The sequence below is a fragment of the Nycticebus coucang genome, chromosome 18 (genome assembly GCF_027406575.1).
Source record: "Nycticebus coucang isolate mNycCou1 chromosome 18, mNycCou1.pri, whole genome shotgun sequence".
Taxonomy (NCBI): Eukaryota; Metazoa; Chordata; class Mammalia; order Primates; family Lorisidae; genus Nycticebus; species Nycticebus coucang.
This window is the reverse complement of record NC_069797.1, coordinates 45,331,529-45,344,249: the sequence shown is the minus strand read 5'-3', so window position 1 is coordinate 45,344,249 and position 12,721 is coordinate 45,331,529. Positions and strand designations below refer to the sequence as shown.

Sequence of the window (12,721 nt, the reverse complement as noted above, 5' to 3'; positions counted from 1 at the left end):
GGGTCCCAATGTCTGCTTGGCCACTTACTGAATTAGCTCAGGCTAAGTTAACTTCTCTGGACCTGAGTATCCTCAATAATATCTACCTCTTGGGTGCTGCCAGGATTTAATTGAGGGAAAAAGAGATAAACCCCAGGGTTCGTATTTGACATTCAAAACCCTCTACTAAATACCATCAGAGAAGGACAGGTTTAAGGCAAGCAACTTCAGGTGTGTCTTCAGTTGTCCCTTCTGTAAAATGAGTGTGCGGGGGTGGAAGGTGGGTGATGGGAGAGGGCTGCATGATCCCAGGATCTCAGGCCCAGCAAGGCCATCTCCCCAAGGAATCCAGGGTACGGCAGAGGTGGCCACCGTGCAGGCGATGCCTGTGGCTCAGTGAGTAGGGCGCCGGCCCCATATACCGAGGGTGGAGGGTTCAAACCCGGCCCGGCCAAACTGCATCAAAAACTAGCCAGACGCTGTGGCGCGCGCCTGTAGTCCCAGCTACTTGGGAGGCTGAGGCAAGAGAATCGCCGAAACCCAAGAGCTGGAGGTTGCTAGCGAGGGCGACATAATAAAACTCTAAAAAAAAAAAGAGAGAGAGCGCAACAGTGGCCCTCTGGGCCCTCAGGAGTCACTCCTACCTCCAGGTCGGTGCTGGCCTGGCTCAGGGACGTGGGAGAGCAGGCTTTGTGCTCAACCAGGCATATGTGGCAGATGCACGTGCTGTGCTCCGGGCAGAAAAACTCCCGCAGCCGGTTGTGCTGGGGGCATTTGCGGCGCAGCAGGTCTGCAACCGGCGGCTGCAGCAGGTGGTCCTGGAAGGCGGGGCTGTCCAGGTGCGGCCGCAGGTGCTCCTGGCAGAAGGAGGCCATGCACACGAAGCACGTCTTCACCGCGGGCTCCTTCAGGCAGTGGTCGCAAGCCACCCGCACGCCCGAGCTGGGGGCCGCGGCGCGGGCAGGCGGCGTCCAGTCGTCGGCGGGCGCGTCCCGGGCCAGCTCGGCCTGCAGGAACTGCTCCACCACCGCGCACAGCACCGTGTTCTTGCGCAGCTGCGGCCGCGCGTGATAGACGGTGCGGCAATGCGGGCACAGGTACGGCCCGCCCGAGACGGCCCACGTCTCGTTCAGGCACGACCCGCAGAAGTTGTGGCCGCACGGGGTGGTGACCGGCTCCTTGAAGGGCTCCAGACAGATGGAGCACGACAGCTCGTCGGCCAGGGGGTAGAGCTCCGCCATGGCGCTCCTGAGGCGACGAGACGGCACGCGCTGGAACTACGACCGCGACTGCCGCCCCAGCCCCTAGGCCGCCGAGGAAACGAAACCGAGCGGCAGAGGGCGGGCCGCGCGGCTTCCAGGAAGTCACGTGGGGCGGCGGGGCGGCCTCTGCTGGCCGCGGGGCGGCGCGGAGCGGGCGCTCTGCGCGCAGCCCGGGAGGTTCTGCCCGTCCCCGGGACCTCTGGAGCCTTCTGCGGCCGCTCTGCGGACGAGGAAACCGACGCGTTCGGTGCAAACCTCGGACCCGGGTCGGAGCCCGTGTCCAGTCGGGCTTCCGCACAGACTTGCCCTAGGAGCGGGTCCTCTCCAGAACTCCCGCAGGCTGTAGATAGACGGATGTCCCCACCGTCCCGCTAGCCCGACAGCCCTTTCAGAAAATAACAACTGGAGGGGCGCGGTGGCTCACACCTGTAATCCGAGACCCCGGCTCTGATGAAAATAGAAAAACTAGCCTGGCTGTAGACCCAGCTACTCCGGAGGCTGAAGCTAGAGGATCGTTTGAGCCCAGGAGTTTGAGGTTGCTGTGAGCTATGACGCCACCATACTTCAGCCTGGGGCAATAAAGTGAGACTCTGGCTAAAAAACTAACAAAAACTGTAGGAACTGTTAAAGACACAACTATTGGGCGGCGCCTGTGGCTCAGCGGGTAGGGCTCCGGCCCCATATGCCGCGGGTGGTGGGTTCAAACCCGGCCCCGGCCAAACTGCAACCAAAAAATAGCCGGGTGTTGTGGCGGGTGCCTGTAATCCCAGCTACTTGGGAGGCTGAGGCAAGAGAATCGCCTAAGCCCAGGAGTTGGAGGTTGCTGTGAGCTGTGTGAGGCCACGGCACTCTACCAAGGGCAATAAAGTGAGACTCTGTCTCTACAAAAAAAAAAAAACGACACAACTATTTATTTATTATTTTTAACCTTCCGCTTAACTTTCTTACCTCGTCCTGACGCTGACATTTCAGCACCCTATACCTGAGACTGGAACCCACACTCAGACTTAAACTTGGTAATTTCCTTCCGTCCACCAATATAAAATGCTTTTCTTTTTTTGTCATTTTACCATTTCTTCTTTCCTGAAATTTGGAAACGACTGGCTTAATAAAGGTTCTCTCTCTCCACACACATACTGGAACTTTGGAATGTAAACATTTTCCTCAAAATTATTTAGACTTATTTCCTTTCTTTATTTTTATTTTTGACACATTTTATTCAGATAACAGTCTGGTAGCACATGGTCCACTCAAATAATAAGACAAATGTCATCAGATGTTAAAGCTTGGTCTTCAAACATTATAGCCAATGATGGCCACCCTTGCCTATGATCTCACAGACAAAACTACATCCACACCTCAGCACAGCTTCCTCATCTGTGAGCTGTTTGAAACTCTATTGGATATTTTTTTCAGGCCCTGAAAAGCTCTAGGGATCTCAGCAGGGGTTGGAGGAACCAGCTCAATGTTGGCATAGTATCAAAATATGGCCAGTTGGGCGGCGCCTGTGGCTCAGTTGGTAAGGCGCCGGCCCCATATACCGAGGGTGGCGGGTTCAAACCCGGCCCTGGCTGAACTGCAACAAAAAAATAGCCGGGCGTTGTGGCGGGCGCCTGTAGTCCCAGCTACTCGGGAGGCTGAGGCAAGAGAATCGCTTAAGCCCAGCAGTTGGAGGTTGCTGTGAGCTGTGTGATGCCATGGCACTCTACCGAGGGCCATAAAGTAAGACTCTGTCTCCACAAAAAAAAAAAAAAAACAAAATATGGCCAGTTGAGGCTTCAAATAAGTCACAGCAGCATTCACCAGCGCCAGGGCCTTCTCGGCAAGGTTACAGACAAATTGAGCCATGGTGCTAGGATCACTTATTTCCTTTCATTGTTTCTTTTTTTTTTTTTTTTTGTAGAGACAGAGTCTCACTGTACCGCCCTCGGGTAGAGTGCTGTGGCGTCACATGGCTCACAGCAACCTCTAACTCTTGGGCTTACGCGATTCTCTTGCCTCAGCCTCCCAAGGAGCTGGGACTACAGGCCCCCGCCACAACACCCGGCTATTTTTGTTGTTGTTGCAGTTTGGCCGGGGCTGGGTTTGAACCCGCCACCCTCAGTATATGGGGCCAGCGCCCTACTCACTGAGCCACAGGCACCGCCCTCCTTTCATTGTTTCTTTGGCTTTATCTTCCCTCTGACCTAACTGCAGGAAACATAGTGGATGAGAGACTAGAAGTGTTCAAGAGAGGGGATGAGATGGTAGCAAAGTGAAAGATAGTGTTTGGGGAAGAGTTAATTGGAGTTTGCATTGGAGGCAGAGTGGGTAACAAAAAAGAGGAAAAGAGTCTTAGATTACTTTGTAATAGCTTCTATTCATAGGATATATCTACTGTGTGCTAGATAAATCACATATGCTATCTTTTTATAATCCTTATAAACCTTGCAAGTCAGTCATTTTTTTTTTGAGACAGTCTCACTTGTCCCCCTCTGTAGAGTGCAGTAGTATCACAGCTCACAGCAACCTCGAACTCTGAAATGATTCTCTTGCCTCAGCCTCCTGAGGAGCTTGGACTATAGGTGCCCGCCACAACACCTGACTATCTTTACAGACAAAGTCTCATTCTGGCTCAGGCTGGTCTCAAACCTGTGAGCTCAGGCAATCCACCAGCCTGGGCCTCCCAGAGTGCCAGGATTACAGGCGTGAGCCACCGTTCCAGCCACAAGTCAGTCATTTTTATAGATGAGAGTCACAACTTATATAAAGCAAGACAGATTCCAGCTCAGAACTGCTGGCCTATACATACGGTGTCATTCGTGGTTCCCCTAATTCTTATCCTCCAGGCTTCTGTTCTCCAAAGACCGTTTACATCCTTTGTTCTCTTGCACATTTTGTTGTTCGCATGGAGGAGGATGGAAGGATGAGGGGCTAGGAAATGAAGCCTTATGCATAGTGTCTCATTTCACAATAAAATCATCTCATGTAACAAAGGAGAAAATGGAGGCTTAGAGAACTAAATAACTTGCCTAAGACTGTGGGTGTTGGGCCCCAGCCTGATTTCAGAAGCGAAGGGTTTCCTACCATGAAATGCTGCCTCCCAAGGCAGGAGTGGAGGTTTCCAGGAAGTACGGACTGTGAAATCCCCTCCGGCCTATTTGTCATGAGTAGGATGGCCTGGTGACTCATGCCAGAATGTGGAATTTGCTTCCCCAGCTGAGAGGTTTAAGGAGAGCTCATGGTTAGACGGTGAGGATGACTAGAAGGGCCATACTTTGTCAAATTCCATGCAGAGGCTATCTACCGCGGGAACAGACTGAACTCTAAAGGAACAGAATGTGAGTCAAATCTCCTAATGCTGGGGACAGACAAGAATTTAACCAGTGAAGGGGAATACGGGGAGAGGCTAGTTCCTGCTAGGGGTACGAATTCCTCATCTGCAAATCAGGAAGCCGGAGAGTATCTTCTTCATAGGGTGTGGTGGAAACAGAATGAAGCTCACGCAAAGCCCACTGGTAGAGGTAGGACTGAGGTATTGTGACTGTTAATCCTTGTAATGGGCTTATGGAGGCCCAGGGACTATCTCTGGGCTGGAGAGTGTGTTTATCAACAGTGACCTCAGTAGAACAAAGTCTGTAAGTCAAATATGACCCAGCTGGTCACAATGGAGCTATGTGGCCTGTCTGCCCATAGTGCAGATGGCTGACTGTCTTAATCAGATTCCCACCCTGCATCTGTAGGTTGGGAAAACTAGGTGGAGTAATAAACCTTACTTGTCTGCAAATATAATTTGCCTATTATTTCCATCAATGCCATTTCATAGAATTTAAGGTCAGATTGTGGGTGTGGTACTGGCACCCAGTGTTCCAGTCCTCAATCTCTTATGAAGGACATCTGCTTCTGTTCTCATCTGAAGAATAGCTAAGAAGTCTGAGAGATCTGAGATCATACAGCTGGCTAGAGACAGAGATGGTTCTGGGATCCAGGCCTCTCGACTTTTAGATTTTCACTGTATGGAAAAGACAGTTGTGCCTGTGCTCCACACACACACACACACACACACACACACACACACACTTTGAAATTAAAAAACAAGCAAATGGCTCAGCCCCCATAGCACAATGGTTATGGCACCAGCCACATGCACCGAGACTGGCGGGTTCGAACCCAGCCCAGGCCAGCTAAAACAATAATGACAACTGCAACAAAAAATAGCCGTGTATTGTGGAAGGCGCCTGTAGTCCCAGCTACTTGGGAGGCTGAGGCAAGAGAATTGCTTAAGCCTAGGAGTTGGATGTTGCTATGAGCTGTGATGCCATGGCACTCTACTGAGGGTGACATAGTGAGACTGTGTAAACAAGCAAATAAACCAAAAAGTATTCTTTTTTCTTTCAAGACACAGTCTCACATTGTCACCAGGACTAGAGTGCAATGGCACAAGTTCACACTCCTGGGCTCTAGCAATCCTCCTGCCTAAGCCTCCCAAGAAGCTGGGGCTAGGGCATGCACACCATGCCCAGTTAATTCTATATTTTTGTAGAGACAGAATCTCACTTGAGTTCAAGCTTATTCTTGAACTGCCTTGGCCTCCCAAAGTGGGCGGATCACAGATATAAGCCAATTCTCCTGGCCTGGTCCTGGGCTTTTCTTCTGGGCAAGAGTTTTGACTACTCAGTCAATCTTCTTAAGTTTATTCAGATTTTCTATTTCTAAGTTTTTTTTTTGTTTGTTTTTGTTTTTGTAGAGCGAGTCTCACTTTATTGCCAAGCAGCTGAGACTACAGGCGCCCACCACACCCAGCTGTTTTTTTTTTTTGTTGTTGTTGTTGCAGTTTGGCTGGGGCTAGGTTCGAACCCGCCACCCCAGTATAAGGGGCCAGCGCTCTACCCACTGATCCACAAGCGCCGCCCAAGCAGTTTTGATATAGTATGTGTTTATGGTATTCATTTCAAAGTATTTTCTAATTTCCCTTGTGACTTATTTTGACCCACTGGCTATTTAGTAGTATATTGTTTAAGTTCCACTTTTTTTTTTTTTAAGAGACAGATTCTCATTTTGTCACCCCGGATAGAGTGCTGTGACATCACAGCTCAGAGCTTAGGCGATTCTCTTGTCTCAGCCTCCGAGTAGCTAGGACTACAGGCGCTGGTCACAATGCCCAGCTGTATTTTTGTTGCAATGTGGCCAGGGCCGGGTTCGAACCTGCCACCCTCAGTATATGGAGCCGGCGCCCTACTCACTGAGCCACAGGCACCACCCCCACATATTTTTTAATTCCTTAAATTCCTTTGTGTTATTATGTATTTGTAGTCAGTTGGTCTAGAGATTACAATAGGCTTCCTTTTTTTTTTTTTTTTTTTGAGACAGAGCCTCATTTTGTCACCCTCAGTACAGTCCGATGGCATCTTAGCTCACAGCAACCTCAAACTCTTTTTCTTTTTTTTTTTTTTTTTGAGACAGAGTCTCACTCTGTTGCCTGGATAGAGTGCCATGGCATCACAGCTCACAACAACTTCAAACTCCAGGGCCCAAGCAACTCTCCTGCGTCAGTCTCCTGAGTAGCTGTGACTACAGGCACCCGCCACAACGCCCAGCTATTTTTTGGTTGTAGTTGGCCTGGGCTGGATTCAAACCCACCATAGCCACTGAGCTACAGGCACTGAGCCACAACTGGCATCCTTAATTTAGTGTGTCATTCTACTATCCTCTGTTCTTTGCTGTTTGTGATAAGTTAGCTGTCGTTTGTACTGCTGTTCTGCGTGTAATAGATCTTGTTTCCTCTGGTGGCTTGGAGATCATTGCTTTAACTTTGGTTTCATCATTTTAACCATAATGTGCCTAGGTGTTATTTTCTTTGTATTTATCCTGCTTGAGATTTGCTGAGATTCTAGGATTTATAACGACACATGTATTTTTCTCCAAATTTGGATATTTTGGCTCAGCACCAGTAGCTCAGTGGCTAGGGCGCCAGTCATATGTACTGGGGCCCGGCCCAGGCCAGCTAAACAACGATAACTGCAACAAAAAAATAGCCAGTGTTGTGGCGGGTGCCTGTAATCCCAGCAACTTGGGAGGTTGAGGCAAGAGAATCGCTTAAGCCCAAGAGTTTGAGGTTGCTGTGAGCTGTGATGCCATGGCACTCTGCCAAGGGTGACATAGTAAGACTCTGTCTCAAAAAAAAAAATAAAACAATGAGATACCATTTATTAGAATAGCCAAATCCAGAACACTGACAACAAAAACTGGCAGGGATGTAAAACAACAGGAACAGTGTTGGTAAGGATACAAAATGGTGCAGCATCTTTGGAAACCGCTTGCAGTTACCGCTTGGCAGTTTCTTAAAAAATTAAACATACTTTATCACACTCCTTGGTATTTATCCCAGTGAAATGAAAACTTATGTCAACACAAAATCTGCACAGGAATTTTTATAGCAGCTTTATTCATAATTGCCAAAACGTGGAACCTGTTGTAAATTATGGCCTTGGAGCCCTGAGGTATCAGTCAACATGTCCTGCAGTCAGTGAGTGGGTAAGCTGCTTGACGTGCAGACAACGGAATGTTTTTTGTATTTTTTTGTAGAGACAGAGTCTCACTTTATGGTCCTCGGTACAGTGCCATGGCCTCACACGGCTCACAGCAACCTCCAACTCCTGGGCTTAAGTGATTCTCTTGCCTCAGCCTCCCAAGTAGCTGGGACTACAGGTGCCCGCCACAACGCCCAGCTATTTTTTGGTTGCAGTTTGGCCGGGGCCGGGTTTGAACCCGCCACCCTCGGTATATGGGGCCAGCGCCTTACCAACTAAGCCACAGGCACCGCCCGACAACGGAATGTTAATCAGCACCAAAAAGAACTGAACTGCCACGTCATGAACAGACGTGGGAGAACTCAGGGCGGCACCTGTGGCTCAAAGGAGTAGGGTGTGGTGCCGGCCTCATTTGCCAGAGGTGGTGGATTCAAACCCAGTCCTGGCCAAAAACCGCAAAAAAAAAAAAAGACGTGGAAGAACTCAGTGAAAGAAGTCGATCTGAGGCTGGTCCGAAAGCAGTGTTGTCTCGATTGTTCGGTCACAGATCGAACTCCTGGTTCTACTCTTTCTCCTCTTCTCACAACTGCACTTGACTTGTCTGCATAAAAAATAAAGGCCAGGTGCAATGGCTCACGCCTGTAATCTTAACACTTTGGGAGGCCAACAGTCAGTCATGACTTTTCTTCTTGAATGTTAGGGATCTGGAATTTTTTTGTAGAGACAGAGTCTCACTGTACCACCCTCAGGTAGAGTGCCGTGGCATCACACGGCTCACAACAACCTCTAACTCTTGGGCTTTCGCGATTCTCTTGCCTCAGCCTCCCGAGCAGCTGGGACTACAGGCGCCCGCCACAACGCCCGGCTATTTTTTTGTTGCAGTTTGGCCGGGGCTGGGTTTGAACCTGCCACCCTCGGCATATGGGGCCGGCACCCTACTCATTGAGCCACAGGCGCTGCCCGGGATCTGGAATTTTTTTAATAAGCCTCTTTTGAGTCTGATGAACGGCTTAAGAGTAGAACAACACTTTCCACACATCTGCTGTGTGCTAGGGTCTAGCCTAGCAGGATTCTGACTTTTGGCTGTGAGTCTGAGGACACGTTAGGCTGGTGCTACAAGGGAAGACACTTACCATATCATCCAGCTCAGATGTGACCCAACTCTGATTTCAAAACCCATTTTCTTTTCTCTGTGGACTCCTGCCTTTAAGACCGTTTTAGGGATCTGCAAAGTCAAAGCTAATAAGAAGTTTTTTTGTCTTTTCACTGCATTGATGTTTGCAGTGATGGTGAGAGAGCGAAAAGCAAAGAAGTATTGCACTTCATGGATCTTCTTGGAGCCAGTGGCACTGCTGAGTCACCCACTTACAGTGGTGGGGAAAAAGTCAGGTAAGTAGTAACAATTATTGTTTTTACCCTTGACCCTTAAAGACACACCTCTTAAGTACACCCACAGCATTTCTGCTGCATTCCATAATAAAATGGCTGCGTCAGAGGCCAGGCATCCCAGCACTCTGGGAGGCAGAGGTGGGTGGATCACCTGAGCTCACGAGTTCAAGACCAGCCTGAACCAGAGCAAGACCTCATCTCTAAAAATAGCTGGGTGTTGTGGTGGGCACCTGTAGTCCCAGCTACTCAGGAGGCTGAGGCAAGAGAATCTCTTGAGCCTAAAAGTTTGAGGTTGCTGTGAGCTGTGACGCCGTGGCACACTACTGAGGGCGACAAAATGAGACTCTGTCTCAAAAATAAATAAATAAACACAGCTATGTCAAAGAAAAGCACTTTTAGAATTGTTTGATCTGTGAGCCAAACCTGCCACATTTTTCATGGCAGGTTCATTTTTACTTGAAATAATTATGGAAAGAAAATTTGTGGTCATTCAGACTTGGGCAGTGGCTTCCATTTTTGTTTTTTTTGTGTGTTTTTTTTCTTTTTTAGTAGAGTGTCGTGGCATCATAGTTCACAGCAACCTCTACCTCTTAGGCTCAAGATCCTTTGCCTCAGGTTTTTTTTTTCTATTTTTGGAAGAAATGGGGTCTCGCTTTTTGCTCAGGCTGGTCTCAAACGCAGCTCAGGTAATCCACCCATCTTGCCCAACATTTTCTTCACAGTAAACAAAATGAGCTTCTCATATCAAGAACAACTGATAGTGTTTGTTGCCAATGAAAAAATGTGAGCTTTCAAGCAAAAACTAGAATCTTAGAAAACTTGTTATCTGCCGTGTGACTGATGTCTTCCCAATGCATAAAGACTTTCCCGGTGAGATCAGATATTTGGCAATATTTACAAAGGTAATTTTTCAATATCGCCAAATGAAACATACCAACATTTGGGAGATGGCAAGTCTCCAGCAAGCTCTACTGGTGCAGCATCATGGTAACTTCTCAGGCCTTCAGTGAGGTGTGGCCATGTTGCCCCTGGGGGCAGGGTGTGGGGGCTCCTCCTCCGGTGCACTCAGCCCCAGCAGGAGCAGCTGCTCCTCAGGTGGGCTATTCCTATATGCTTTGAATTTCTTTATTTCTCCCTAGCTAGTTCATTACTTCAATCCCTGTGGGAGTTAGTCATTTTTTGGGGGGGTGGGGGGTGGCGGGGGTAGAGTTAGTCATTGTTTCTATTAAACTTTTCCTGTTGAATTATTATGTGGTTTCTCTCTCCTGACTGGGCCTAGACTGATAGAGCAGGTCTTGCAAGCAAACGCTGTGAACAGTCAACTGGAAAGAAAAAAACACCAATGCAGTTGTTACAGTAAAGGGAAGGGCACAAAGGACAGGTGCCTGTGCTTGCTGGTCCTGGTTTGTGAACAACAAGAGGGGATGAACTTGACGCAGCGGGAGGAATGCATGGATTTAAGGGAAAAGTCTGCAATAGATGCTTTGCAGGCATCTTCAAACTTTTTATTTTTTTATTTTTTATTAAATCATAGCTGTGTACATTGATATATTCATAGGGCATCATTCATTAGCTTCACAGAAGGTTTACCAAGTTTCACATATACCCTTGTCCTCAAACTTTTTTTTTTTTTTTTTTGTAGAGACAGAGTCTCACTTTATGGCCCTCGGTAGAGTGCCGTGGCCTCACCCAGCTCACAGCAACCTCCAACTCCTGGGCCCAAGCGATTCTCTTGCCTCAACCTCCTGAGTAGCTGGGACTACAGGCGCCCCCCACAACGCCCGGCTATTTTTTGGTTGCAGTTTGGCCGGGGCTGGGCTCGAACCGGCCACCCTCGGTACATGGGGCCGGCGCCCTACCGACTGAGCCACAGGCGCCGCCCTGTCCTCAAACTTTTTAAACAGGGGGCCAGTTCACTGTCCCACAGACCGTTGGAGGGCTGGACTATAGTTTAAAAAAAAAACTATGAACAAATTCCTGCACACTGCACATATCTTACTTTGAAGTAAAAAAGCAAAACGGGAACAAATACAATCACACGGCCTTATGTGGCCCGCGGGCTGCAGTTTGAGGACCCTTGCTTAGGTATAAAGAAGTGGGCCAGTGCTTTCACCTGTGAGTTTTTGTGACCTCATCCCTTCAGGACAGTTGAAGGAGGAGGGAGTAAATCTCCCAGTCAATCTAGGTTTAAAAGCAGTTCAAAAAAAGTTAAGAGACAATCAAATTACATCATGGTGTGCAAGATGAGGATAGAAAAGCAGAGCCCAACTGTGACAGTGATATGGTTAGAGTAGGAGAGCGTCAGGGTTTCACAAGAAGGGACTCATGGGATCCAGTGGGACATGACTATTCAAGTCAGTGTCAGTCTTTTTATACTGAGTTAAAGCAGCTGGGAACTTAACAGTGAGCAGGGCTTGGTGGTGGCTCACACCTGTAATCCTAGCGCTTCGGGAGGCTGAAGCTGGAGAATCACTTGAGCCTAGGAATTGGAGACCAGCCTGGGCAACAATGTGAGACTCCCATCTCTACAAAAACAAAAAAATCAGTCAGGCTTGGTAGTGCACACCTGTAATCCCAGCTACTTAGGAGGCTGAGGCAGAAGGTTTGCTTGCGCCCAGGAGTTTGAGGTTGCTGTGAGCTAGGCTGACACCACAGCACGGTAGCCTGGGCAACAGAGAGAGACTCTGTCTCAAAACAAAACAAAAAAACAGTGAACAGACAATCTGAAATGGACAAAACTGAGTCATAGGGGCAGAAAGGTAATAAGCCAGAAGGGTCACATGCCCAAGGTTCAATGGTAGCAGAGAAGGAAATGTGTGAATGCTGATGCTCAAGGCCAGGCCAGAGCCACTCCAGGGACAGGCACCACACATCCCCTCACGTTTCAGAATACTGCTCTGAAGTTATACTAGGCAATCCCACTGCTGGTTGGTTGGTCTCTGGCAAGTTATTCAGCTTTGGCTTGAGAGAGGTTAGATGAGTTACTACTTTAAATCCACAGAATTATCCTATAATAAAAGGAGCTGGTATTTGAATATTTTCTATTTACCTCATCTATAAGAATGCTTCTGGACTATGGTGCATCTTAGAATGGGTACAGGCGATTGCACTAATGTACACAGCTATGATTTAACAATAAAAAAAAAATAGCAATAAAAAAAAATTTAAAAAAAAAGAATGCTTCTGGACCAGCAGTGCAGAAGCAGTCAGGCAAAGATTGAGTCTCTGGCATGTACTTCTTGCTCAGTACCTGCAATTTCATCTACTCTCTTCTCTCTTACTCCTGGGTAAATAGTGTCGCTTAGAGCTTTCTAAGTCTGAGTATAATCTAACAATTATCCCGGATTTCAAACAGTAAAAAATGCACTTAAAGGCTGATCCAGTATGCACATGGATATATATAAATGAAATAAAGGTATCATAAAGCAAACTTAAATTCACTAAATGTGACGTACTTTTTATTTCGATTCTATTGTTATTTTCTTTTTCAAAACACAGGTCATGGCTTCCTAAATTGATTTCGTAACAGTTCTAGTAGACTCTATTCATACTTTTGAAAAAACCATTGTAGAGGAAAAAGGT

At 48.0% G+C, this 12,721-nt stretch overlaps 1 protein-coding gene across 2 annotated transcripts in view; it reads right to left on the bottom strand.

The window, feature by feature from the left end:
• Nucleotides 1-1,301, bottom strand: part of TRIM25 (tripartite motif containing 25) — a 28,086-nt gene extending 26,785 nt beyond the window's left edge. For both annotated transcript variants that reach the window (XM_053568169.1, XM_053568170.1), the window contains exon 1: nucleotides 624-1,301. In XM_053568169.1, coding sequence (XP_053424144.1) covers nucleotides 624-1,220 — 597 coding nt within the window. In that variant the 5' untranslated portion in view covers nucleotides 1,221-1,301. The remainder of the gene's footprint in view (nucleotides 1-623) is intronic.
• Between the last annotated feature and the right edge of the window lie 11,420 nt (nucleotides 1,302-12,721).